General features: G+C 44.4%; 1 protein-coding gene across 2 annotated transcripts in view; it reads right to left on the reverse strand.

Annotated features, from left to right (window-relative positions):
- Positions 1-27269, reverse strand: part of HCN1 (hyperpolarization activated cyclic nucleotide gated potassium channel 1) — a 1081228-nt gene that overhangs the window by 172582 nt on the left and 881377 nt on the right. For both annotated transcript variants that reach the window (XM_078675048.1, XM_078675049.1), the window contains exon 6: positions 22524-22764. In XM_078675048.1, coding sequence (XP_078531174.1) covers positions 22524-22764 — 241 coding nt within the window. The remainder of the gene's footprint in view (positions 1-22523; positions 22765-27269) is intronic.

Below are 27269 nucleotides of genomic sequence, written 5' to 3' on the forward strand. Positions count from 1 at the left end.
CTCCAGACCACTGGAGGCAGAGTAACTCAAGCCCTTCCTCAAGAAACTCGTGGCCGACCCGACGGACCTAAAAAACTACCAGCCCATCTCTCTGCTCCCCTTTGCTGCCAAAGTCACTGAGAGACTCGTAAACACACAGCTGACCACCTTCATCGAAGAGAACTCCATCCTGGACTCCTCCCAGTCAAGATTCCAGAGCAACAAGAGCACCGAGACCGCCCTCCTCGCTGCCAACAATGACATCCGCATGCTACTCAACCAGGGACACACTGCTGCCCTCATCCTCCTTGACCTCTCTGCGGCCTTCGACATCATCTCACACTCGCAGCCAGACTTCACGATGCCGGGATAAGAGGAACTGTCCTCAACTGTATTCGCTCCTTTCTCTCCGGCAGAACCCAAAGGATCAGCCTCCCTCCCTTCATCTCCGAACCCACAGAGATCAACTACAGTGTACCCCAAGGATCATCACTCAGCCCCAATCTCTTCAACATCAACATGGCCCCCCTCGCCACCATCGTCAGACAGCATGGGCTCAGCATTGTATCATACGCCGACGACACTCAACTCATCAATCCCTCACAAAGAACCCTGAAGACACCAGACTCAGCTTCCAAGAAGGAATGAAGGACGTTGTAGCCTGGATGAAGGACAGATGCCTGAAGCTCAACTCAGTGAAAACTGTGGTCCTCATCCTTGGACCCTCCAACTTTGCCTGGGACACCTTGTGGCCCTCCACCCTCGGGAGCCCACCCACCCCCACAGATCACGCACAGAACCTAGGCATCATCCTCGACTCCTCCCTCACCGTGACCCGCCAGATCAACACCGTCGCCTCCACAAGTTTCAACTGCCTTCGCATACTCTGAAATCATTCAAATGGATACCCCTCCGAAAGCAGAAATACCGGCACCCATACACTCATAACCAGCAGATTGGACTATGGCAATGCCCTCTATGCCGAAATCAACAGAACCCTACTACAAAAGCTCCAAACCATCCAAAACACCACAGCCAGACTCATCCTCGGGACACCACGGCACGAACACATGACCCAACACAGACGAGAACTCCGCTGACTCTCTGTCGAGAAGAAAGTGACCTTCAAACTTCTCACCCACACCTACAAATCCCTCCACAACATCGGCCCCAGGTACCTCAACGATAGAGTCTCCTTCCATGTACCCAAAAGAAACCTCCACTCTGCCGATCTTGCCCTGCGAATGACGCCATGCATCCACAAAACCAGAGCAGGTGGGAGATCCTTCTCTTACATCGCAGCCAAGACCTGGAATGAGCTCCCAGTCAATATCAGGCACTCCCCGACCCTGAACACCTTCAGGAAGAGCCTAAAGACCTGGCTCTTCGACTGAACGGTAACGGCTCCCCCCCCCCCCAGCAACTTGAGACCCACGGGTGATTAGCACGCTTACAAACCCCCAATTGATTGATTGATTTATTGATTGGTTGATTGGGTGTCCCAGGTGGGACCAGTGCACCCATGATGTTTTTTGTTTTAGCCCAGAGCGATCGAGTGCCAGGGGCATCATAATGGCTTAGGTAGAGAGTCCCCATGCCCCATCCATTTGAATAATGATCCAGGCCTAAGGGCAGGGGTACCCGGGACCATGTAATAGCTCAAAGAGGAGGGCCACATGCCCCCATATACTTTAAATATTGATACAGCCCTAGTGGATGGGACCCCTAGGACCTTGTAATAGCTTAAGAGGGGGCAGCATGTCCTCTCCCCTAAAATACAAGATCAGCAACCCACCAGGGGAATGAAAATGGCGGCAGCCCATCATTTTTCTGTTTTTTACAGAACAGTGGATTCTCATATAAATATTAAATCTATTTTGGCCACCAGGCCAAGAGGGTCCCTACCCTGTTTCACTACATATTTCCTTCTTTTGGGAGAGTGAACTGAGTCCCCGAGTCCTAAAATGGATGTCACAATATCATTGCTGATGTTGCGTCAGCCAATCAGATCTTATCTTATGATCAGTTTCCTCATCGATTCACCACGGTGTGAAATATATGTAAATTCTAAACCTTCAACTCTTAAGAATGACTTTACGTATTTGCACTAAATCACAAAAAGCATGACATTTGGATCAAGACCTAGCTTTCTGCCAAATGTTGTGTCATTTGTTTAGCCATTTTTGCAGTATTGCTGTTCAGTACTGCATGGGCAAAACACATTTTAGGACCCCCCTTGACATATCATCATGATTCTTTCCTGGAATTAGCAGATGAGGATGAAACTTTTTTGGAGATTTTTGTGAAGATTTGTCAAAAGCTGTCATACCAAAAAATCCATTTCCATTTCATATTTTATTTATTTGGGGAGGGGGCATGCACCCCTTTCCCCTCTCTGAGCCTTTTCAAGGTCCTTGTACCCAATTACCGGTGTGTGGATCCCCTACCCAAGTCTTTTCAATTACCCAGGGATCCTATCCCATAGAGCCAAAGCATTGTTTTAATTTTTGGAAGGGCGTGACCACCCTCACATCTCCATATAATGGAGTACCCGGTCCAATGGCAGCAGTGTCCCAGGGACATCATCCCTAGGGCACTGAGTTGTTCCCTGCCTGTGAAAGCACAGGCAGGGAGACATTTAAATTCCCGCCTGCACTCTCCCAGGCAGGGAACAGAGGTTTGCTCCCACCCGGCGGGAGCAGAAAGGAAAAACTGTTCGTGCCTGCCTGGAGCAAAAATAAACAGCCATCCCCTTTGCACCTGGCATAGGTGCTGGCAGGGGAGCCCGAAGGGCTGTGGTGGTCCTGTGGCTCACCCAGTGTCCCCAAGGCCTCTCATTGCTGTGTGTGTCCCGGCTGGGACCGGAGCACACAAAGCAATTTTTTATTTGTTTTGTCCCTGGGCGATGGCATTCTAGGAGCAATATAATGGCTCAGAAAGGAGGGCCACATGCCTTCCTCCCCTTTAAATAATGTTTTGGCCACAAGGAATGCTACTTTGTACATGTTTGAAATCATGTGCAAAAGACAATGATTTTATTTTAGAATTGTTCAATGTTTTGCTTAATTTTGGGTTTCTAGCTCACTGCACCTACATGAACTAACACTAAATTGCCCTGCCTCGCTACTTTGAGAGTCAAGTGATAAAATGGCTACTTGTTCTAGGGTTCTGTCGTATGGGCGACCCTTTGACACCAGAGTTCACACATTTGAGTCCTACAAACCTCCTGACTGATTTCTGACAGCAATTATTTGGACCTACGGAACCTAATGAACAATTTGCATTCACAAACCATGGATGTGGGATTTGTAAAATGACTGGTTTGCGAATGTGAATGCAGTTTCAGATGCAACCAATGTTCGTGGTAATACCAGGGAAGTCAACATTAAAATTTGACCAACCAAAGCATTAAAAAACATCCACAAAAAAGCTAACACATTTGCCTATACACTAATCTTTCAGACCAGTCCTTCTGGCACTGCCAGGTTGCCCTCTAGGCAGGTCCTACCCTGTGATATATCTCGAAATGCATTTCAGCTGGTGAGCTCTCAGTGCAACCAAATGATAAAATAGGAAGTAATTCATTACTTCCCTCTGGACTGTCTGCCTTGATATTGATTTAAGGCGCAGTGGCATGTTGGAGCCTGACAAGAGTTAGGCTGTTAGAAGAGCTCCAGAAATTTTTGGGGGCAGGTCAGAGCAAGCTTCCCTGATTGCCCCTCACTCGGGAGATGGCCCGAGATGCAATAACAACATTTAACAAGTTCAAATGTAGGTAGTACACGTAATGTGAAGCTGCGCTCAATTACATTGATCTTGAACTGTCAAGGAACAGAATCCATAAATTCATTCTCACTGCTGAGCTATTTTTACACATCTGCTAAAATACTTTTATATGACTCAATAATCTGCTTGTCTGCTCAATTTTCTTAGATATCCAGTAACAGAGGCATTTACAGAATTAATCTCACATTCCATGTACCAATATCGGGAGGCCTTACAATACTATGCAGCTGATGTTCTGGCAGCAATCCTCATTTAGAAATAAGATTGGGCTAGAAATTGGGTTTCTAGTTGGGAGAAGTTCTAGCAGGAATCCCAATCTTAATCAGGGTAGGTCACAAAAATGTCATAAAATTACTTGTTCTCATTCTCTGGTAGCTTGTCGCAAACAATGAAAGGCAAGGTGCAGACGAGCAATGTGTCGGTGATCCCCACGCAGTAGGGGTGATGTGCAGGACATCTGCATGCAATGGTGATGATGCATTGGTTCTGTGAGAAAAGCACGTCTTGAGGTGCGGCGGTTCTGAATGTGAAGCACTGGGTTTCTCCACATTGTAGAGGGGATGCATCAATCTTCTCCACACAGTGGCAGTGATGCATCAGTTTCTAAGCAGCGGTTCTGGAGTCGATGCAGCGGTTCTAAGTGTGATGCGTCAATCTGGTTCCCAAAATGGCAGAGATGTGTCAGTTCCGATCTACGCCACAGTGTCAATGCGGGGGTTCTGCCAGATTCATCACTTTATATTCACTACAAAGGGGCCCAGGTCTGGGTTAGCATCCCTTGGCAGAGCAAGACTTGCAGCAAGCAAAGTCCAGATGCTGTTTTAAGTTGAAAATAAGTCTTTGATATTCTTGAGACTTCAGAACAGGAGGCAAACTAACAAACCCTTAGAGATACTTAGGATGTGAGGTATAGAGATACAGATCCAATCCTTTTCACTCCCAGGAAAGAGGGCAGCAGGCAGCAGGCCAGCACATAAAAGCAGTCCAGCAGAGTGACAGTCCCTTCAGCAGCACATCAGCCATTCTTACTGGTAGAATGTCCTCAATGCCAGAAGTGTTCTGAGTTGGTGATGTTCAGTACTTACACCTTGTTGGGCCTTTGAAGTGGGTGAGACTTCAAAAAGAGATTTTTTTGAAGTGCACAAGTCACTGGCTTTCCTTCCCTGGCTCCAGACTCGCTATACAGGGTACGCAGCCATTTGTGTGGGGGAAGGACACAGCCTTTTCAGGTATATGTCTCAGATCCTCACTTCCATCCTGCCCAGGGTGGCCCATCAGGATGTAGATGACCCATCAGTCAAACCTAATCTCCCTTTGTGTGTGGCAGTATAGAGGCAATGTGCAAAGCCAGCTAGCACACACACCCCAGACGTGCATTCAGAGACAGGCAGAAGGCACCAAATGATTACAGTAAGAAAATGCCAACTTTCTAAAAGTGGGAAAAAGGAATCCCAGATCTCTCTCTGGGAATGCCCAGTGCACTACCAGGGTGTCACTTGAAACAAGTGTACAAAATCTAAACACATCCAAGTTAGAAAATCTAGTAACTCTTTGACAAGTTTTTCAACAGTCCACAGTTAAATTCAACAATGAAACAAGAATAAGGTAATCATCCAGTCTTCAAATCAATGATAGCAGTAAGTCATTTATTCTTGGAAAACTGATGGAGCAGTTAGCAAAATCAAGATGGTGTGCTTAACGTCAGCATCAATGCACACGATCCTAGAATCTAAAGACACATTTTTAAGCAGAGGCCACCCCACATCGGTAGTTGACCAGGCAGCCAACAGGTCTTTAACTCTATGCCGTGAAGAACTGTTGAAGAAGAAACTTAAACCACCAGGGTCCACTAGGGAAGTATTTGTTTCTACATATTCAACTCACTCTAAGCTGCTGAAATCCAGTATACTTGATAGATGGATCTTACTCCAATCAGAGCCAGATTTTAAAGGCATGTTCTTGGATCCCCCACTGTTCGCTTATAAAAGGTCCAGTAACCTTAAAGAGATTCTGAATAGACCCCAACAAAAACATGAAATTCCTTCCTCTGAAAGGGATGACTTAATGAATGAACTGCTCACATTGCAATAATGCTATCACCAGCAAAACGTCATCTCATCCCAGATGAGGCAAAAAAATATTTTTACATTTCAATGCCAATTGTAACAGTCACCATGTAATTTATTTAATTAGATGCCCGTGTGATTTGTACTATGTCGGGTAGATGGAGAGAATTCTCCGCACCCGCATAACAGAGCACAAGAGTCGAATTAGGACTAACACCATCAGTTCCCCGTTAGCCCAACACTGGCATGCACTTAGACACACTATTGCACAGTTGAAATTTGGGGTTCTCGAAGTTGTGGAGAATCGCCCTTATAGAGATATGTCTAAATTCTTTTCACAACGTGAAACCTACAGGATTTGGCATATGCAGACACTGTCTCCCAATGGGTTAAATGACAAATTCGGACTGTCTTGCTTTATATAATGGGCTTTCCATAATGTGATTTCTCTGTTATATCACTTATATGATGTATTCTGTTTAGGATTTTTGCTGGACAGGCTGTTGATGTTTATGTATTCAACTCCATTGTTTCATGGTTCATTGTTGTACATTTCTTTTTTACTTGTTATGATCAGATTTATTGTTTTACATTTCTTTTTTATTTGTTATGATCACATTCATCATGGTTGCTATTATGATTCCTTTTTTTTTAGATGTATTCTCATGTTCGCTTACTTTCAAGGCTGTTTGTACACCTACACTTCAATATGGCCGCCTCTTTTCCCTAGCACAGTCTTTTCTCTATTTCCATCACGCTCTTTCTGCACACGCTTTTATGGAGTTTGCACACCGTAGCGCGTTTGCTGCAACCAGCGTTGTCTCACTGGCATCCTCGACCGGCACAGTGAGTGTTCACCACCATAGCTTTCTTTTTTAGTAATTCACCGTATTACAAGCGTTACATTCATTGAAATGCTTGTTTACAGGACATCATTTGGAGCACGAGTAAACTCGAGCCACTGCACTTTTGTGCCCCGGCGTTTCCTGATCGAGTTGTGTATAACTATGGGCCATCAGTATACTCGTTAAAACGCATGTCAGATTGCCCCAGATTTGGGTAAGCGTTTTTTGCACTTCGCTTGTGTTCGGTTTCTCCATGGTTCTCGGCAGCAAATGCTCACTATTGTACCTATTTTTCTACTTTTTTACAGTTATCTGTTTTTTTCGCACATGGTCACCCTTTTCGTGTTCTGATGAGACTCCTGCAGGAGCTGTGGTATAGTGATACAGTTTTCCTCCAGATGTTGGTGTTGGTTGTTTGTACACAGATTGGTGATGGCTGTTAGGTGAAACATTTGTACATGCACTCTTGTACTCCGATCTAGCACTTGCTTGTTTCTGAGTCAAATCAAATTTTTTTCACTCCTTTTAATGCTGCAGTTACACCAAGGCCAATTTTTAATGTTGCACTTCCCCCACTCCCCTCTTTGAATTAACCTGACATTTAGTACATTTGTCAGATTCTTACTTCATGTATTGATGTTCTGCAGATTCCCCTGACGAAGGGCTTTGTTGTTAGCCCGAAATGCATTGGGACTTTTAATCAATCATTTATTTGATGCTGACGTTAAGCACACCATCTTGATTTTGCGAACTGTTCCATCAGTTTTCCAAGAATAAACAACTTACTGCTATCAATGATTTGAAGACTGGATGATTACCTTCTTCTTGTTTCATTTGTGAATTTAACTGTGGACTATTGAAAAACTTGTCAAAGAGGTACTAGATTTTCTAACTTGGATGTGTTTAGATTTTGTACACTTGTTTCAAGTGACACCCTGGTAGTGCACCGGGCATTCCCAGAGAGAGATCTGGAATTCCTTTTTCTCAGTTTGATACAAAGGCTCGCAGGGCCTTTAGTCTGGTGCACACATAATCGTAGTAATTTTGGTATTTACAAAGGTTGAATTGTGAATTGTATTTAAATTAGATTATTGAGTGCATTACAGCTGCATATTATTCATTAACTTTCTAAAAGTGGAATTTTCAGAATTGCAATTTAAAATCCAATTTCACCATAAGTTGTGTTTTTAAATTGTGAATCCAGAGGCACCAACGTTTGGGGTCCCATCTGTTCTCAATTAGAAATTACACTCATAAAATGTATTAGGGCAATCTCAATTTTATCCTATGAGAGAGATAGACGTAACAGTAGTGAAAAATGTATTTAAGAATATTTCACTACCATGACATGTAAAACTTAAAAGTATATTTCCTACTTTTTAAATACACTGCACCCTGCCCTATCTCCAGGGTCTACTTTAGGGATGTCCTGTGTGTAATAAAAAGGAAGATTTGGGCCTGGCAAGTGAGTTAACTTGACAGGTTCACATGGCAGTTTACCACTGCACACACAGGCTCTGCAGTGGAAGGCCTGAGACTTGTTTTAAGGATTACTTAAGTGGGTGGCACAATCAGTGCTGTAGATCCACGGGTAGCATTTAATTTACATGCCCTGGGCAAATGTAGTGCACTACACTAGGGATTTATAAGTAAATTAAATATGCCAACTGTGGATAAGCCAATGTTACCATGTTTTAACTATAGAGCACATGCACTTTAGCACTGATTAACAGTGGTAAAGTACCTATATTCCTAATGTCAGTAAAAACAAAGTCAGCAAAAATAGTAAAAACTGGAGCTTTGTATGCAAAACGTCAGGGGAACCCATGCCAAGGATGCCAGGTCTAACAGTTTGTTTTCATGAAGAAAGAATTACTTTTTTCCCAATGATACATTAAATGCACAGTAAATCAATATCTCATTATAATTGTCTCTCATAAAGTATTTGCAATCCAGCAGTGTGATATGCTATTAAGAGTATAACACATTCATCTGATAGCTCTGAGTCATCTGTACAGTGCTATCCTCCCAGTGGACAATTTTATTGTACAATTGAAATTAAATAAACTATTATTTAAGGAGTAGTGGTTAAAAACTAGAAACATGTTTTGGACAGTATTCTATACAATTGAATTGAATTGTACAGATCTACACCACAATTTGAAACAAAGGGCGATAAACTGATGTAACAACAAGGCCAGGATTAGAACCAACATCCTCTGATTTCAAAGTCATCATCATTACATACCTGCCCTCTTTCACCCATCAACAGTATTGTATTGTACTGTATTGTATTTGCATTTATATAGCACTTGCTACCCCTAACGAGGCGTCGAAACGCTTTTTCGGCGAGTAGCACGCTACCTGGGAACCCATAGAGGATTAGTGTTGAATTAGTATAGTGAAACATGCAAGTACATTTTAAGTAGTGGATATGTTAGTCAGGTGTTTGAATTTGGAATGATAGCAGAAGGATAGAGGAGGAAAAAAGGTTTGTATTTATATAGCGCTTGTTACCCCTGATGCGGTGTTGAAGCACGCTACTCTGGAAGCCCATAAAGGATTAGTGGAGAATTAGTATGGTGAAATATGAAAGTAATCTCAGTGGATATTAGTCAGTTATTTGGAGTGAGAAGAATAGGGGTAGTCTAAAAGGAGAAGAAAGTTTTGCATTCAAATAGCACTTGTTAGCCCTGATGGGGTGTTGAAGCATGCCACTCCGGAACCCATAAAGGATTAGTGGTGGATTAGTATATTGAAACATGAAAGTAACCTCAGTGAGTGATATTAATCAGTTCTTTGGAGTGAGAAGGATAGCAGAAGGATAAAAGGGGAAGAAAATTGTGCATTCATATAGCACTTGTTACCCCTGATGGGGTGTTGAAGCACGCCATTCCGGAACCCATAAAGGATTAGTGGTGAATTAGTATAGTTGAATATGGAATTTGAGAAGTGAACATGTTAATCTGTTAATTTTGATTGAAAAGGTTCTTAGCACAGAGCAGAGGAGAAATGTGTAGAGGACACAAGTGAGAAAGCCATTTGTGATGTACTACTTAAACTGAAAAATTTAGGAATACCTCTTAAACACTGCTGTTGTGGTCAAGGTTATGACAACGGGGCTAATTTGAAGGGAGACGTTACTACGTGACCACCCTCACAGCTCCATATAATGGAGTACCTGGGTCCAATGGCAGCAGTGTCCCAGGGACATCATCCCTAAGGCATTGAGTTGCTCCCTACCTGTGAGAGCACAGGCAGGGAGACATTTAAATTCCCGCCTGCACTCTCCCAGGCAGGTGAACAGAGGCTTGCACACACCAGGCGAGAGCAGAAAGGGAAAACTGTTCCTGCCTACCTGGAGCAAAAATAAACAGCAGTCCCCCTTTGCACCTGGCGTAGGTTCTGGCAGGGTAGACGGTAGGGCTGTGGTGGCCCTGTGGCTCCCCCAGTGTCCCCAAGGCCGCTCATTGCTGAGGGGTCCCAGCTGGGACCGGAGCTCCCAAAACAATTTTTTATTTGTCTTGTCCCTGGGCGATGGCATTCTAGGAGCAATATAATGGCTCATAAAGGAGGGCCACATGCCTTCCTCCCCTTTAAATAATGTTTTGGCCACAGGGAATGCTGATTTGTACATATTAGAAATCATGTGCAAAAGACAATGATTTTATTTAGAATTATTCAATGTTTTGCTTAATTTTGAGTTTCTAGCTCACTGCACCTACATGAACTAGCACTAAATTGTCCTGCCTCGCTACTTTGAGAGTCAAGTGATAAAATGGGTACTTGCTCTAGGATTCACACATTTGAGTCCCTCAAACCTCCTGACTCAGATTTCTGACAGCAATTATATGGACCTACGGAACCTGGTGAACAATTTGCATTCACAAACCATGGATGTGGGATTTGTAAAATGACTGGTTTGCGAATGTGAATGCAGTTTCAGATGCAACCAGTGTTCATGGTAATATTAGGGAAATCAACATTAAAAAAATGACTAACCAAAGCATTAAAAAAATCCACAAAAAAGCCAACAAATTGGCCTACATACTAAACTTTCAGACCAGTTCTTCTGGCACTGCCAGGCTGCCCTCTAGGCAGGTCCTACCCTGTGATATATCTCGAAATGCATTTCAGCTGGTGAGCTCTCAGTGCAACCAAATGATAAAATAGGAAGGAATGCATTACTTCCCTCAGGACTGTCCGCCTTGATATGAATTTAAAGCGCAGTGGCATGTTGGAGCCTGACAAGAGATAAGCTGTTAGAAGAGCTTCAGATATTCTTGGGGGCAGGTCAGAGCAAGTTTCCCTAATTGCCACTCACTCGGGAGAAGGCCCGAGATGCAATAACAACATTTAACAAGTTCAAATGTAGGTAGTGCACTTAATGTGAAGCTGCACTCAATTACATTGATCTTGAACTGTCAAGGGACAAAAACCTATATCTTCATTCTCACTGCTGAGCTATTTTTACACATCTGCTGAAATACTTGTATATGACTCATTAATCTGCTTGTCTGCTCAATTTTCTTAGATATCCAGTAACATAGGCATTTACAGAATTAATCTCACATTCCATGTACCAATATTGGGAGGCCTTACAATACTATGCAGCTGATGCTCTGCCAGCTATCCTCATTTAGAAATAAGCTTGTGCTAGAAATCGGGTTTCAAGTTGGGAGAGGTATTCACCCTTTTCTAGCAGGAACCCCAATCTTAATCAGGGTAGGTCACAAACACATCATAAAATTACTTGTTCTCATTCTCTGGTAGCTTGTGGCAAATAATGAGATGCGAGGTGCAGACGAGCAATGTGTCGGTGATCCCCACGCAGTAGGGGTTATGTGCTGGATATCTGCATGCAACGGTGATGATACATTGATTCTGTGAGAAAAGCAAAAGTCCTGAGGTGCGGCGGTTCTGAATGTGAAGCACTGGGTTTCTCCACATTGTAGAGGGGATGCATCGCTCTTCTCCACACAGTGGCAGTGATGCATCAGTGCCTAAGCAGCGGTTCTGGAGTTGATGCAGCGGTTCCAAGTGTGAAGCATCAATCCGGTTCCCAAAATGGCAGTGATGTGTCAGTTCCCATCTGCACCAGAGTGTCAATGTGGGGGTTCTGCGAGATTCAGCACTTTATATCACTACCAAGGGCCCATGTCTGGGCTAGCACCACTTGGCAGAGCAAGACTTGCAGCAAACAAAGTCCTGATGCTGTTTTAATTTGAAAATAAGTCTTTGATATTTTTGAGACTTCAGAACAGGAGGCAAGCCAACAGGCCCTTGGAGATACTTTGGATGTGAGGTATAGAGTTGCAGATCCAATCCTTTTCACTCCCAGGCAAGAGGGCAGCAGGCAGCAGGCCAGCACATAAAAGCAGTCCAGCAGACTGACAGTCCCTTCAGCAGCACATCAGCCATTCTTCCTGGTAGAATGTTCTCAGTGCCAGAAGTGGTCTGAGTTGGTGATGTTCAGTACTTACACCTTGTTGGGCCTTTAAAGAGGGGGAGACTTCAAAGAGATGTTTTTGAAGTGCACAAGTCCCTGGCTTTCCTTCCCTGGCTCCAGACTCGCTATAAGGGGTACGCAGCCATTTGTGTGGGGGAAGGACACAGCCTTTTCAGGTTTAAGTCTCAGATCCTCACTTCCATCCTGCCCAGGGTGGCTCATCAGGATGTAGATGACCCATCAGTCAAACCTAAGCTCCCTTTGTGTGTGGCAGTATAGATGGAATACACAAAGCCAGCAGTCACACACCCCAGATGTACATTCAGAGACAGGCAGAAGGTACCAAATGATTACAGTAAGAAAATGCCAACTTTCTAAAAGTGGCATTTCCAGAATTGCAATTTAAAATCCAATTTCACCATAAGTTGTGTTTTTAAATTGTGATTCCAGAAGCACTGCCGTTTGTGGTCCCATCTGTTCTCAATTAGAAATTACACTCATAAAATGTATTAAGGCAATCCCAATTTTATCCTATGCGAGAGATAGATGTAACAGTAGTTAAAAATAAATTCAAGAATATTTTACTACCATGACATGTACAACTTAAAAGTACATTTCTTACTTTATAAATACATTGCACCCTGCCCTATCTCTAGGGCCTACGTTAGGGATGTCCTGTGTGTAATACAAAGGAGGGTTTGGGCCTGGCAAGTGAGTTAACTTGACAGGTTCACATGGCAGTTTACCACCACACACACAGGCTCTGCAGTGGCAGGCCTGAGACATGTTTTAAGGGTTACTTAAGTGGATGGCACAATCAGTGCTGCAGATCCACTGGTAGAATTTAATGTACATGCCCTGGGCAAATGTAGTGCACTACACTAGGGATTTATAAGTAAATTAAATATGCCTACTCTGGATAAGCCAATATTACCATGTTTTAACTATAGAGCACATGCACTTTAGCACTGATTAGCAGTGGTAAAGTACCTATATTCCTAATGTCAGCAAAAACAAAGTCAGCAAAAATAGTAAAACCTGGAGCTCTGTAGGCAAAACGTCAGAGGAACCCATGGCAAGGATGCCAGGTCTAACAGCTTGTTTTCATGAAGAAAGAATTACTTTTTTCAAAATGATAAATTAATTGCACAGTAAATCAATTTCATTATAAGTGTCTCTCATAAAGTATTTGCAGTCCAGGAGTCTGATATGCTATTAAGAGTATAACACATTCACCTGATAGCTCTGAGTCATCTGTACAGTGCTATCCTCACAGTGGATAATTGTATTGTACAGTTGGAATTAAATAAACTACTATTTGAGGTTTAGTGGTTAAAAACTAGAAATATGTTTTTTGGACAGTATTCTATACAATTGAATTGAATTGTACAGGTCTGTACCACAATTTGAAACACAGGGCGATAAACTGATGTAACAACAAGGCCAAGATTAGAACCAACATCCTCTGATTTCAAAGTCATCATTACATACCTGCCCTCTTTCACCCATCAACAGTATAGTATTCTAATTGCATTTATATAGCGCTTACTACCCCTGATGAGTTTGAGTTTGAGTTTGAGTTTTAAAATACTTGTAAAGCGCTCGTACACCTGCGGTTTCTTGGTGCTATGAGGTGTTGAATCGCTTTTTCGGCGAGTAGCACGCTACTCTGGGACCCATAGAGGATTAGTGTTGAATTAGTATAGTGAAACATGCAAGTACATTTTAAATGGTGGATAGGGTAGTCAGTTATTTGGATTTGAAATGATAGCAGATGGATAGAGGAGGAAAAAAGGTTTGTATTTATAAAGCACTTGTTACCCCTGATGGGGTGTTGAAGCACGCTACTCCGGAAGCCCATAAAGGATTAGTGGTGAATTAGTATGGTGGAATATGAAAGTAATCTCAGGGGTGGATATTAGTCAGTTATTTGAAGTGAGAAGGATAGCGGAAGGATAAATGGGGAAGAAAGGTTTGCATTCAAATAGTACTTATTAGCCCTGATGGGGTGTTGAAGCACACCACTCCGGAAACCATAAAGAATTAGTGGTGAATTAGTATGGTCAAATATGAAAGTAATCTCAGTGGTGGATATTATTCAGTTCTTTGGAGTGAGAAGGATGGTGGAAGGATAAAAGGGGAAGAAAGTTTTGCATTCATATAGCACTTGTTAATCCTGATGGGGTGTTGAAGCACGCCACTCCGGAACCCATAAAGGATTAGTGGTGAATTAGTATAGTTGAATATGGAATTTGAGAAGTGAACATGTTATTCTGTTAATTTGGATTGAAAAGGATAGTGGAGGGATAAAAGAGTGAAGGATTTTTTTTTATTTTATTTTTTTTTAGGTCTTAGCATTAGGAAGAAGCCTTTGGATGAGTAAAAATGAATTTTGGACGGGAGGAGTCAGAGGGAAGAGTTTTGAAAGGTTTGTTTTGGGGATAGGTATAGTAGAAAGAGTTGTCAGATGATACAAGGAGGGGTAGAGTAGGAGAGAGTCAAGAAGGGGTTATTTTGGGGATCATAGTAGTGGCATGGGGTTTGGGATAAATGAGAGTGGATCTAGAGGATATATTGATAGATGTATAGGCTGAGAAATAGGGTAGCTCATTGGAAATGCTAAATTACAAGTAAGTGATAAATATATAGATCCATAAGTAACCTTAAGTTTGTGGATGTGGATGGTGTGGGCTGGGTATTGCTAAATGGGAAAATCAGCAGCATTGCTGGCCCTGGCCCCGGTCAGACTTGAACAGGCTGAAACAGGCAGCAGCCCTTGTCCTCTCCGCCCTTAACAGGCTCAAACAGGCAGCAGCCCTTGTCCCCTCCACCCTTAGCCTCGACGCCCGGGCTGAGACGCCCTAACTCTGACCTTTTATAACCCTGGTAATCAGTTGACCCCTTCAGCCAATGGGAACCCTAGCCTTAACATTATCCAATCATAACACTAGCCCTAAAATCTAGAACCAATAGGCGACCAGGACCTTACAGCCAATCTTAGCCCTAGTCCAAGCACCCAATCAGTTCAAAAACCCTGAGCTCTATGTCAAATAGAGGCCCTAACCCTACCAGTAGTCCCAACCCAAGTCCAAGCAACCAATGGTACAGGAAGCCCTAGTCCCTACTTCCAATAGAACGCCTAACCCTACTCTTAGTCCCACAACTAGTCCAGCAACCAATCACACCAGAAGCCCTAATCGCTACTTCCAAATAAAGGTCTAACCCTAGTCCTAGTCCCACCCTACTCCCAACAACCAATAACATAGTAAGCCCTAGTCCCTACTTCCAAAAGAAATCCTAACCCTAGCCCTAGTCCCAACCCTACATTGATTGAATCACAGACCCAGAAACCAATCAGAACCCTCAAATATCCAACCAATGAGGACACTAACCTTAACCCAATAGAAACACCAGATACAACCTCCAATCAGTGTACACATGTACCAACCACTAGCAGACCATATAAGGTCCTGGCGACCTCAGACAGGGTTTGCTGGCCAGGGAGTTGGAAGCTGCTTCTCATGTTCAGTATCTCCTAGGAGACAAACAGGCTCAATCCACACTTTGGAATTCTGCAGGTAAAGGTCCCACTAACTTGAAATCTAATACAGTTTGAAAAAAACTTTACTCCCTCTTCTGGCCAAAAAACGAAGTGCACAGTCCCTAGTAAACACAGTTTAAACAGCTCACAGAAGCACCCTCCGATGTAGAATATCCCTGTTGCTGTGGGGGGGGGGGAGGAAAGAGGGGGACCGGTTTCACTGGCTTGTGTACACAAAATGGTGGCTAGGGGTGCACTGTTTTAACATACTGGTCTTAGCACAGAGCAGAGGAGAAATTTGGAGGGAAAACTGAATTGTCAACAGGAATGAGAGGGATAAACTACAGAGTTTAGACTGCAAATCCCACAATTCAACATGTTAAATGGAAGCAATCATGGGCAGGGAAAACCACAAGTTTAAAACACAAAACAGGTGATAAAATATGCAATCGCAGGCAGGTTAAAATGACAATTTTAAACTGTAACAATCACAGGCAAAGACAGTAATCACAGAAAGGGAAAATCTGTTTTTTAACAACTTTTGTTTTGGGGAAGAGACAGCACTAGTCTGTCTCCTTACCACTTCCTGGACTCTGCTCACTGCAATCTGGGGCACAGGAAGGCGGCAGCAACTCACAAGATGGAGAAGAATGATTTGGGGTGCACCCAGCAAAACCTTAAGGGGCCTGGGCAAGTGTGAGGAGAGGACTCAGAGTTGCCTAGTAGCTGAATAGCCAATAGTCCGCTGGCCCGGGGGTGGGGGCTGGAGAGCTGCTTCTCCTGTTCAGAATCTCCTAGGAGACAGACAGGCTCAATCCACACTTTGGACCTCTGCAGACAAAGGTCTCACTAACTTGAAATCTAACAATACTGTTTGAATACACCTTTACTCCCTCTCCTGGCCAAAAACGAAGTTCACAGTCCCCAGTAAACACAGTTTAAACATCTCACAGAAGCACCCTCTGATGTAGAATATCCCTGTTGCTGGGGGGGGGAGCTGGGTTCACTGGCTTGTGGACACAAAATGGTGTCTGGGGGTGCACTGTTTTAACATACAGTTCTTAGCACATAACAGAGGAGAAATGTGTAGAGGACACGAGTGATAAATCCATTTGTGATGTACTACTTAAACTGAAAGATTTAGGAATACCTCTTCAACACTGCTGCTGTGGTCAAGGTTATGACAACGCGGCTAATAGGAAGGGAGACACTCCGGCGTGCAGAAAATACTAGATAGGATCCCAAAAGCAATTCATTCCTTGTGCTTGTCATTCTCTTAATCTAGTCTTGTGTGAAGCAGTACAATCATCAACTATAGCACTGTGTTCTTTTGGGCATTGACAGAGAATATACCACATTTGCAACATCAATAAAAAGATGGGCCATACTTACCTCTCGTGTGAGTACCACGGCTGGGCTGGGAACCGAAACCAGCCATGGCAGTTTGCTCGAACGAACCCGGGCAGGTGCGGAAGGTGTAGTATGGCAAAAGCTTAAGCCTAGGTTGGTAGTGTCAAGCACAAGCACCGCTACTGCTTTTGTTACAAGAAGCTGATATTTCAGCTCTGCTGCAAAACCATCCACCAGTAACAAAATCGGCCCCCAGTTCTGGGTGTGCCTAATATTGATGGACAGACATTATCTGAGACCCAGAGTTTCCAGAATGAAGTTCAATCATTTCCATTTCTTGTCAGCATTGTTTTCTGGTATGAAATTTTTGGTCAAATCCATAAAATGAGCACATTAATGTGAAGTACTGACATGCAGTTAGATTTTGGCATGATTACGTGCAGTGGTGGCTGGTGAGATTTGAAAGTGGTGGGCATAAAATTAGTGGTGTAGCACACCGTGCGAGTGAGCGAGCGTAGCGATCGAGCCTGAACCACATTAGGTGGGTTCGGGGGGGTTATCCCCCCGAGAAAATTTTGAAAAATTAGTAGGCAAATGGTGCATTTTCAAGAGTTTCGGAAGCCACTGTGCGAAACAGAAAAAGGCCAATGCAATTACAAAATGATTAATTAGTAGACATGAGAAAATGTACAGGTAGCAGCAGTTGGTGAAACTTCTAATGGGAATCTGCGCACCCTCCGCTTAAAGTCAATGAAGGAACGAACTGCAGCCAAGGAATGCTTTCATTCAGCAGCAAAGGCATTTGTGAACAGCTTAAATTACCCTTATCACCTCCCCTCCAGCCGTCAGTGAGAGTGAGAGGGGAGACTGAGTGAATAGTAAGAGGGGAGAGAGGTCTGACACTGAGACGAGAGCAGAGTGTGAGGGGTAAAGAGGTCTGACACAGAGACAAGAGAAGAGAGTGAGGGGGTGAGAGGTCTGACACTGAGACAAGATCAGAGAGTGAGAGGAGAGAGGTCTGACAGATGAGAGTGGAGAGTGAGAGGGAAGAGAGGTCTGATACAGATGACAGCGGAGAGTGAGACACAATGGGACATTAACACAGCACTAGAATACACAGAGGTAAAGGGTCAGTGACAGCGCACTGTGCATGCACGTCAACAGGGCCGGCTTTAGGGTTAGTGGCGCCCTGTGTGGGAATCCATGACCTGCAGCACAAAACGGTCCTACTAGCATTGAGACTCTGGCCTTTGAGCCAACACACTTCAACTCTTAGAGTGGCACAACTCTATTACTGAACCAGTCACACCATGCCATGCTGGTCAGCGCCAGGAGCAAGATAATGGGTGGAGCAGTTCTTTCATATGCGCCATTTTACTGTGTTTAGATTCAGCACGCCTTGGCAGCCTGGGTGGGTGCACATCACAGGGTTGTGCTGACAGATCCAGGGGTGCTAAACCAAGTTCTGCAAGCACAACTCTGCAAGCTGTAGTGTGAATTAGGAAACAATATGTAAATTGGTTAAGTTGTGGTCCAGGCAGTCACATTGTGTTTTACTGATACCTCTGTAACTTAACTCTTGTGAGACCCAAAGATCTTTCTTTGTGGTCATGTAAGGCCTATTCAACTGTTTTAATACTTGGACACAAAGAAGTATATTGCACCTGACTACACCAAAGAGGAGCCAGAGGAATGCACAAATCACATGTCCACAGCAGCCATCAGCTAGGCATATATGTCGCGTATGTTAACAACTGAAGCCAACCGGGTCAGCTTAAATGAAAACACAAATGCTGTGGCATGTAGAGTTCAATTGACATCTATAACATTAAACCACAGACATATACGCTATTCGTGACCACGTCAGCTCAACTAAGAAACATATTTAATTTAATGCACCACGCTAATATCTTGACAGATAATAAATATGCAATTTTCACGACTACACGCTCACACAAACATAGAACTACACGGTTGCCCTGTTCACCAACACTGAACTAGTCACATTCAAATGTGCTATATGTGCTTCTAGTGACATATGCTCGCTGAACAAATAGTGGTACAAAACGTGAGACACTGCATTCCTTCAAATTATACACAGTGCTGTTTCAGATAACCACCCTTAATAATGTAGCATTTCAACCGCAAACGCACTGCTCTCAAACTTGTCATGTTATTAAAGAATTATTGACAATTTTACACAAATTCTTTTTCATTTTCCAGGTCTTGGCTGATCCAGAATAGCAAAATGTGAACAAGCACCGCATATTGTTTTCTAAGATAGGTGGTAACACTTGGGAAGTCTGTTGTGTTGTCTCCATTTGTGCCACAGCGTCCTTTGAGATCAGACGACTTAGTGCTGGTCTGTACCCCTCGTGTTTTGAAAGCTAGAGCGGGTGGTCGCTCCTTACGCAGCTTGGCTGTGCAACTCTGGAATTCGTTCCCTGTGTCCATCTGAGCCATTCAGAGCCACCTTGCCTTTCGAAAAGCAATAAAGACCTGGCTTTTCCCTGTGTAATCTTTAGCTTTCTTTGGTTCACGCTGAGGAGTCTGTGATTGCGCTAGGACGCCTCGTCGCTGGGGCAGCTATGCGCATTACAAATCCAAAAAATGTGGTCATTCAGCATTTGTTGGGGAGTCACCTGATTTCCCTATGGCCCAGCTGTCGGGAAGATTTCTGATTTCTTTATTGCCATCTGTCAAGAAGTCTCCTGATTTCCCTGTTTCCTAGTCCACATCCCTCGGAGAGTCTACAGATTTCCCTAAAGCTTAATTGGACAGTGTGAGGAAGTTGCCCGATTTCCAGATCTCCTTTTCAGCCCCTGTAAGAAAATCCCCTCACTTCCCTGCCTTCCAGCCTGTGTCCGAGAGGCCCTAGAATTCATTGTCGTCCAGTTGGCACCTAAAAGGGAGTCTTATGATTTCCTTTGACACCCTCTATTTTCCTTCCTCCACTTTACGGCATACGCATTTACTGACTCCCTTCCTCACTATCGTCACCTTCAGACTTTTCTCAAAACTTTCTTTAAATTAATTTTCCACATCTTTTTTTACTGCTTTTCACACGCTTCTAAGGTTCACCTGTAACCACATCTTCTCTTATCAACTTCCTGTCTGTCTCACACACACTCACACTGACTTTCTCACACCAGCCCCTCACAAAACTTTGCCTACAGACACAGCATTCGAAAACGCTTGAATTCTTTTACATTCGATCAATGTAGACACAAACACAGGCACCTTCATGCTGGCTGGCGAGTGTCAAAAAGCACTGCGTGAGTTGGTCTAAACTGTATTTAAATGCCAGACTTTACAAGCAAAGTCTAATGATGTTGCCCAGGGTCAATTTAAGAAAAGTCAAATGATGTTGCCCCCGGATAATTTTTAAGGCAAGATTTGGGTCTCAACCCACATCCCAAGCAGATAGAGAGTACCCCGTCTCCCTTCTGAGAAAGCATTATCCAAAATAAACCTTTAAACGGGCCTGCCAGTATCATCTTGCTTTCACCTGCACACATAAAATATGAATTCTGAGCCTGCCAAGGAAAAAGCGCAACTTAATGCTGCACGTGGATGGTGGGGTTTTAGGCATGTTTTAATGTTAGGCCCGATTTCGGTAAAACCCAGGCCACATTGAGCAGGTGCCTGTTCAGGAGCTGAGCGAGTGCGCACATACAACATGATTTCTGAGCCTGCCAACTTGCCGAGCAGAAAGCGCAACATAATACTGCACGTGGATGGTGGGTTTTTAGGCCTAATTTCGGTACTGTGCCACTGTGCCTGGCCAGGAGCTGAGTGACAGCATGTGAGAGAACTAATAGTCTGCAAGCTATTAAACGTTTGTTCTCATGAAAGGATTTTCTATCAATCCAGTCTGAAGCAATATACAGATTCCCAATGGAGGAAAACAATTTGGGAAACCTGTCCGTGGGGGAGGCCACATCATGGCTGAGCAATGTCCACTGTCTCATACCCGGGGTGGCATACAGACACATTCCCTTAATCACAAGGCAGCCAAGCCAGTATTATACACGAGTCGACTACAACACCAATAATAACCAACAAAAACAAAGGCAACCAAGGCAGCCAACACCAATAATAACCAAGGCAGCCAAGCCAGTATTATGCACGACTACAATACCAATAATAACATACAAAATTGGAATTCCGAATCATGTCCTACTAACCTCCTGCAGTCGAGTCAGTTGTGGCACACAGGGCCAGCAAGCAGCAACTGGCACTAAAAATGATGGACTTTCTCCTCTCGGGGCACTCGAGTCAGAGAGAGTTGTCTCTGCAGCCAGTGTTGGAGTCCATGTCCTGTGTGACGCAGCACCTTGCAGAAACTTTCACCAGTGCAGACAAACACGCGAGAAGCAGTCTTAGCCTGAGGTCAAGTCTGCTCAGACTCACATCCTCGGCTTCCCGCCTGCCACACCCTTTTCCCAACTCGTCACATGGTGGGTCTCACCACGCCCTGTAATGAGTTGGGAAAGGGGTGGGTGACAGTCCCCACTCCCTGATTGACGTGGAGGGTTAGTGATACCGGGGCTTAGACTTAAAACACCCGGGGCTAACTTTCCCTCAACGCCATCAGGGGGTGGAGGCTGGGCCCTGAAGCTAGGTCTTTGCCGAGCTGATGACATCACAGCCTTCAGGGCTGTGAGGTTGTCGGCCCGGCAAACACTTTGGCTTCTTTGGGCCTGCAAGGGGAGGGAGTCAGTCTCATGTCACGTGATGCTTCCCTTGAAGTCACGGCGGCGGTATTGGTGAGTGGCCGGGGCTGCTGGGGAAGACAGTAGTGGTGTATTGATTGTGTATCTAACACTAGAGCCAAAATTAGACTTTAAAAACGTATTTTTAAGAAAATAAATAAATATGATTGAGATGCCTTTGGAAATCGGGGCGGAACTCCGCCACCCTCGGGGAGAAACCGCCACTGATTACTTGAGAGAGAACCATGACACAGGATTTGATAAAGATATCGCTGACAAAGGTGTTAGAATTGAAAATATGTTAAAAAAAAATCGGGTCACAGGATAATATAGATGTAATACCAATTTAGCTAGAGGCAGCATTCACGAAACAAGCCAATCAAAAAGATGGACGGAGAGTGGGCGGAGCTCTACGAACCTTCCACACTATAGTATATATTGCACGCCTCGTAAAGCGAATGCAGCTCATTTGTGGTGCAATGCTAGGCGAGACCTAAAAATGTAGTTGAAAGGGGCAGACCCAAAAGCCTACTCAATGTATATAGTTAGCAATAGGTTTGCTCCATACTTAATAACAAATTAATGGCTTGTCGCAGCAACACAATAACGCACTGAATAACAGAAATTGCAAAAAGCACTCAACAAGAAATTCTCTCATTTTTGACACATTCCTGAGGGGATTATTAGAGGGTGAAACATTTTTCATTTTACTTTATTTTTCCCTTATTTCCAAGAAACACGCTTCTGCCTTTCACTCCCCAGACCATGCTATTCGGATTTTAATTCACTAACCTCCAAAGTAAGAGCCGTCTGTCAGCTTCATTTCCCTGCTGGATTTCGTAATGACACCAGCGACTCCATGTTGTATGAAATACATCTTTTTCCCCACAGCGCCTTCACGAATGATGTAATCCCCAGGCTGGAAGACCTCAAAGCGCAGCTTGCTCAGCATGGCTGTGACAAAGTTCGGGTCTGCGTTGGCAAAAAGAGGCATTGTGGCGACTAGCTTTCTGCAGTTGAAGTTGACTATTTCCTAAACAGAAAATGAAAGTAGATAGTTATTACATCTTATTTTGACTACTTACTGCCATAAAAATGTATGAAAAATCAGAGAGTGGCAAAAAATGACAACATTACTATTTCAGTTACAAGAACAATGCATTTACATTTTCGGGTATAGAATTTTTGAAAATGCCTATTAAGCATACTCTGAACATTTCACATAGAAACAATTTGAAAGGAATGTTTCTCCCCACATATCCATTGTTTCAGTTCAGAAGGAACGCGCAGGAAAAGGTTATATGTTGAATAAGGGTTTGCTTACACTGTCATTCATAAGCTTTGTAATTTGTGTACCCGTCTCTGCCATCGAATTTGTTCTAGGATTTAATGCAACATTTAAGTTTTTGATAACACGTGACAGTAGGCCATGAATGCATATTTTTTATAGCTTGAGGCAAAATAGCACCAGAAGCATGGCACGGAGACATTTTTCTCCCCATTGTTCTTTTAGGTCACATATACATATACATAGATGTCCAGTCTGCATTACAGGGTAGGTTCCCAAGTGCTTAAAATTCACCAGCCCACCGCCATGTCACCAGAGGGCTGAGTTAGAAACGTTTTACAGATGTATAATTGATCCGAGGCAAAATGAAGGCCTGCGACCTCACTCCAATCCAAATGTAGGCTACAGAAATAACGAAAAGTAGGTCCTCATAACAAGGCGGAGAAATGACAAGGTTACGCTCAAATATTTGCAACCCACTCAAACACGAATTGTGCATCTGGTAATGTGCATTTAAGGCCACGGTATTCGTGTATACTGGTGACAGCGACAGCTGCAGGTGAGAAAATGCTCATTTCAAGATGATGTTTTGGGGCCCCTCCTTTATCTCACTTTGTACATGAGATTGTGTAGTCCAACTAGTCACTGCTGTGCCCGGAGTAATTTTCTTCAAGTTACTATCTCCTGTTGACTCTTTTTTACTCGAATACTATCTCTCTCTTCCTCGTCCTTATTTCCATGACACTATCTCTTAATCTGTTACATTATTTCATGTCACCCCTTTTCGGGAAACAGCCTTTACAGCGCGGGCTGAGCCTGGTTTGCCAGTTCCCTGCATGCGGAACAACGCTTGCCTGAACCATGCATATATATATGCGTGGTTAAGGCAGACAGCTGCCTAGGTGTCTGGACGGAGAGGAACAGGAAGCATAGGGACAGGAAGCTTCAGATGCAGACATGTAAGTGGGACTGGGGCTGGGTTGGGGGAAAGGGGATAGTTTCTAGGGGAGGGGTGGGTTTAGGGCTCAGGGTGTGTCCGGGGCGTCTTTTTTGGAAGGGGGCAGAGTTTTAGAGCTCAGGGCGGAGGCGGGAAGGGTAGTGTTAAGGGCTGGGGCTCATGGGCCCACCTGGGGCCTCATTTAAGAAAAGTGACGACGCATCGCTGCGTGAAAACAGCGATGCGTCACTTTTCACTGCGCACTCCTTGCGACAATCCTGATGCGTCATATTTAATGTATGACGCATCATGTCGCAAGGAGTTACAGATACGTCAGTATTTCTGACGTATTTGTGCAAAAGTGCAAAAGTGTCGCATTGCTGGAGTGTGTCACAAAAGTTACGCAACTCCAGCAATGCGTCCTTTCACATGGGGCAAGCCCCATGTGAAAGGGCCTGCGTCAGTCTTACGCCTGCTGTGAGGCAGGCGCAAGATTTTGATGCAACGGCGTCCTAAAAGTGACGCAGTGAAATCTCATAGATTTCACTGCATCACTTCTACGACCCTTCCTTGCGTCAATACGCCCCCCATGCATACATTATACCTGGCGTAGGTATAATGTAGCGCAAGGGTTTACAAAGTGACGCATTTACCTAGATGCGTCACTTTGTAGATATGGTGCAACAAGGCACATTTTTTACGCTGTTGGTGCGTCACAAAAAGTGACGCACTGGCGGAGTAAAAGGCACGCACGGCCTCATAAATGAGGCCCCTGAAATCTAGCAGAAGCAAATTGGCTCGCAAGTCAGTAGCCAATAACTGTGTCTTGGATTGTATTGATGAGCTACTCGTGGAATGCGAGGAAATCCTAACCCGTCACTCTTCCGGTTTCAACAGACACATTGCACCCTCCTAACGAGCCACGGCATCTTTCCAGCCCAAATCCTAATCCTGCTAAATGCATTCCCTCTATTTTCATTAAGTGGAATTTCATGTAGCGCAAAAAATCCCCCCTCGAGTCATCCCATTGCCACCCCACATACAGTGCCTACTGATGATGCGGAGGCCGGGGTATCCTTAATTCCCATTGCTGTTGTAAATAAAACCATAGCTGGCAGTAACACCGATGCCAACACCAATATTGTACTATCCAACAGGTTTCTCACACTACAGCATCTGTCCTGCAACCAGCGGGCTGAAGTGTTTGAGTTAGTGGCAGACTCCTCTACAACGAAGTTAGCCACTGAACGTGTAGAGAAAGGGATGTAGGGCTGAGGGCTTTCCAGAAGAGACAGCCTCGTTGGGTCAGAACATGAATAGGATCATAACTGATCTGAGTGCTGAAGTTACTAAAAACACTAATCCTAGCCCTCACAGACCAGGTCCAACTTCTGCTAGATAGAAATTCCTCCAAAGTGCTTTAATCCAAGCAGACAATTAGACGCCCACAGTAGCCAACCAATCCCTCGAGCAGCATAGCCCCCTTAATGTCCATCCCCACACAACCTCCTGCAAACCTCATTAGCAAAACCGCTCTCCAACTAGCGCGCAGCAGTGACAGAATGCAAGCTGACAGCGGTCGGCATCCTAGTAATAGGCGATATCAGGTCCAATGTGCCGCTAGGAGTATCTATATGACTAATGTGCCTAACATTCCATCACACACGAAGTACGAAGGTAAAGACTCTTTAATAAACAAATCTATATATTGGATTCAGGAGGTGAGGGGGTGTAGATTTCTCACCAGGGAGGAGATCTTATGGGCAAAAAGGCTCTAACCCACCACACCTTTCAAACGGATTGCATTGAAGTACAATTAAGAGATGGGAATTGAGCCCATAACCTTATAGCCTTAGAGGCAAGAACATGTGGAGAAGTGTGGCTCAATGGTTAGAGCGCCAGACCCTGATGCAGAGACCAGGGTTCAATTCCCGCCTCGGCGGCTCTTGGACTCAATCTCCCCGGGCCTGATAATTCTCGCCTCGGTTCCTAGTCTAATCATGGGTCCGACTCTGGGCAATAGCTTGCTTAATCTCCACAACGGCCCCAGCAGCGCTTGGATGCCTGGCTTCACCTTGGGGGTGCCCAGGAGTGGACATTTCACAAGGAAAAGCCAGGCAGGGTTCCACAGCAGTATGAGTGCAGTGCCGGGACGCCCCGTCGCGTGGGCAGCTGTGCGCTTTACAAATACAACACACACAAATACAACACACATGCTCACCCACTCCCACTGGCATGCAACTAAAATACAGACCCTTTTATACACCACAGTTGCTAACCACCAACCAGTATGGCACTCCATTGGGTTCTGATTCACCACTCGCTATCAATGACTGACTTGCATGCCAAGTCTGTCCAGCCCATATGACATCTTCATGTATAAGTAAGGTTGAGCACTGATTAAACAAAACTAAGCATCATACTGACACCTTGTCATCAACTCCAAAGCCCATTAGCCACGGGCTCCCCTGACCTACTGCAGATCAGCACTGATACCCCCGAAGAGGGGACTTTATCAATGTGAGAAACCACTGCAGGGTCACAGGCTGCGCTATGGACGGAAACCAGTCTCTCCGTCCAGCCACCAGAGGATTGCCTTCAAAACTTAGCATATTAACATGGAATGTGGCTGGAGAGGGGCCAAAGGTGGCAGGTGCTCACTGGAACCCATATATAGAGCAATGTTATATTTGCATTTTGTAGGAAACTTGGGCCACTGCTCCTGTCTTTATTCCCGGAAATGTCACGTCCCAGATGCTGCGTCCATCGTCTACACACAGCGCACGGGCTGCTCAAGTTTCCCACTCGGGTCTGAAATCCCCCAAATGTGGACCGTATATTGATTCACTGCTGATACCTTGGCACTGCGACACCACGCTGAAACGAGAAACGCTCGTTAGCGGAGCCTTCACCCCCAGCTCCACCTTTTCAATCCTGTTTTTGGATCATACGAGGGTCTGGAAATTCTTACTTCTTCCCTGCAACCGGGACGGAAATACAACCGGTTGAGAGTGAAGCCCCTATATGTGTTTCACCATGGTCCCTATTCTGGACCCTTTTTATACATTGAGAAACACTTACTCTCAATAGCTAGCCGAGTCGGAAGTACAACCGGCAGAAAGATTTATGTTCTCCTTCACATTGCCATAATCCCTGAAGAAGTCTCGGGGCACTTCCCCAGACGAAACACATGTTGGCTGGGCAACCGTTCAAGATTGAAAGAACACAAAACTCCTGACTGTTCATTGTTATTTTGATACATGTTTTCACATTGAATGTCTGTTTTGTGATGACTCATCACACAGAGTACTAA

This window comes from Lissotriton helveticus, chromosome 2_1, assembly GCF_964261635.1.
Source record: "Lissotriton helveticus chromosome 2_1, aLisHel1.1, whole genome shotgun sequence".
Lineage (NCBI taxonomy): Eukaryota > Metazoa > Chordata > Amphibia > Caudata > Salamandridae > Lissotriton > Lissotriton helveticus.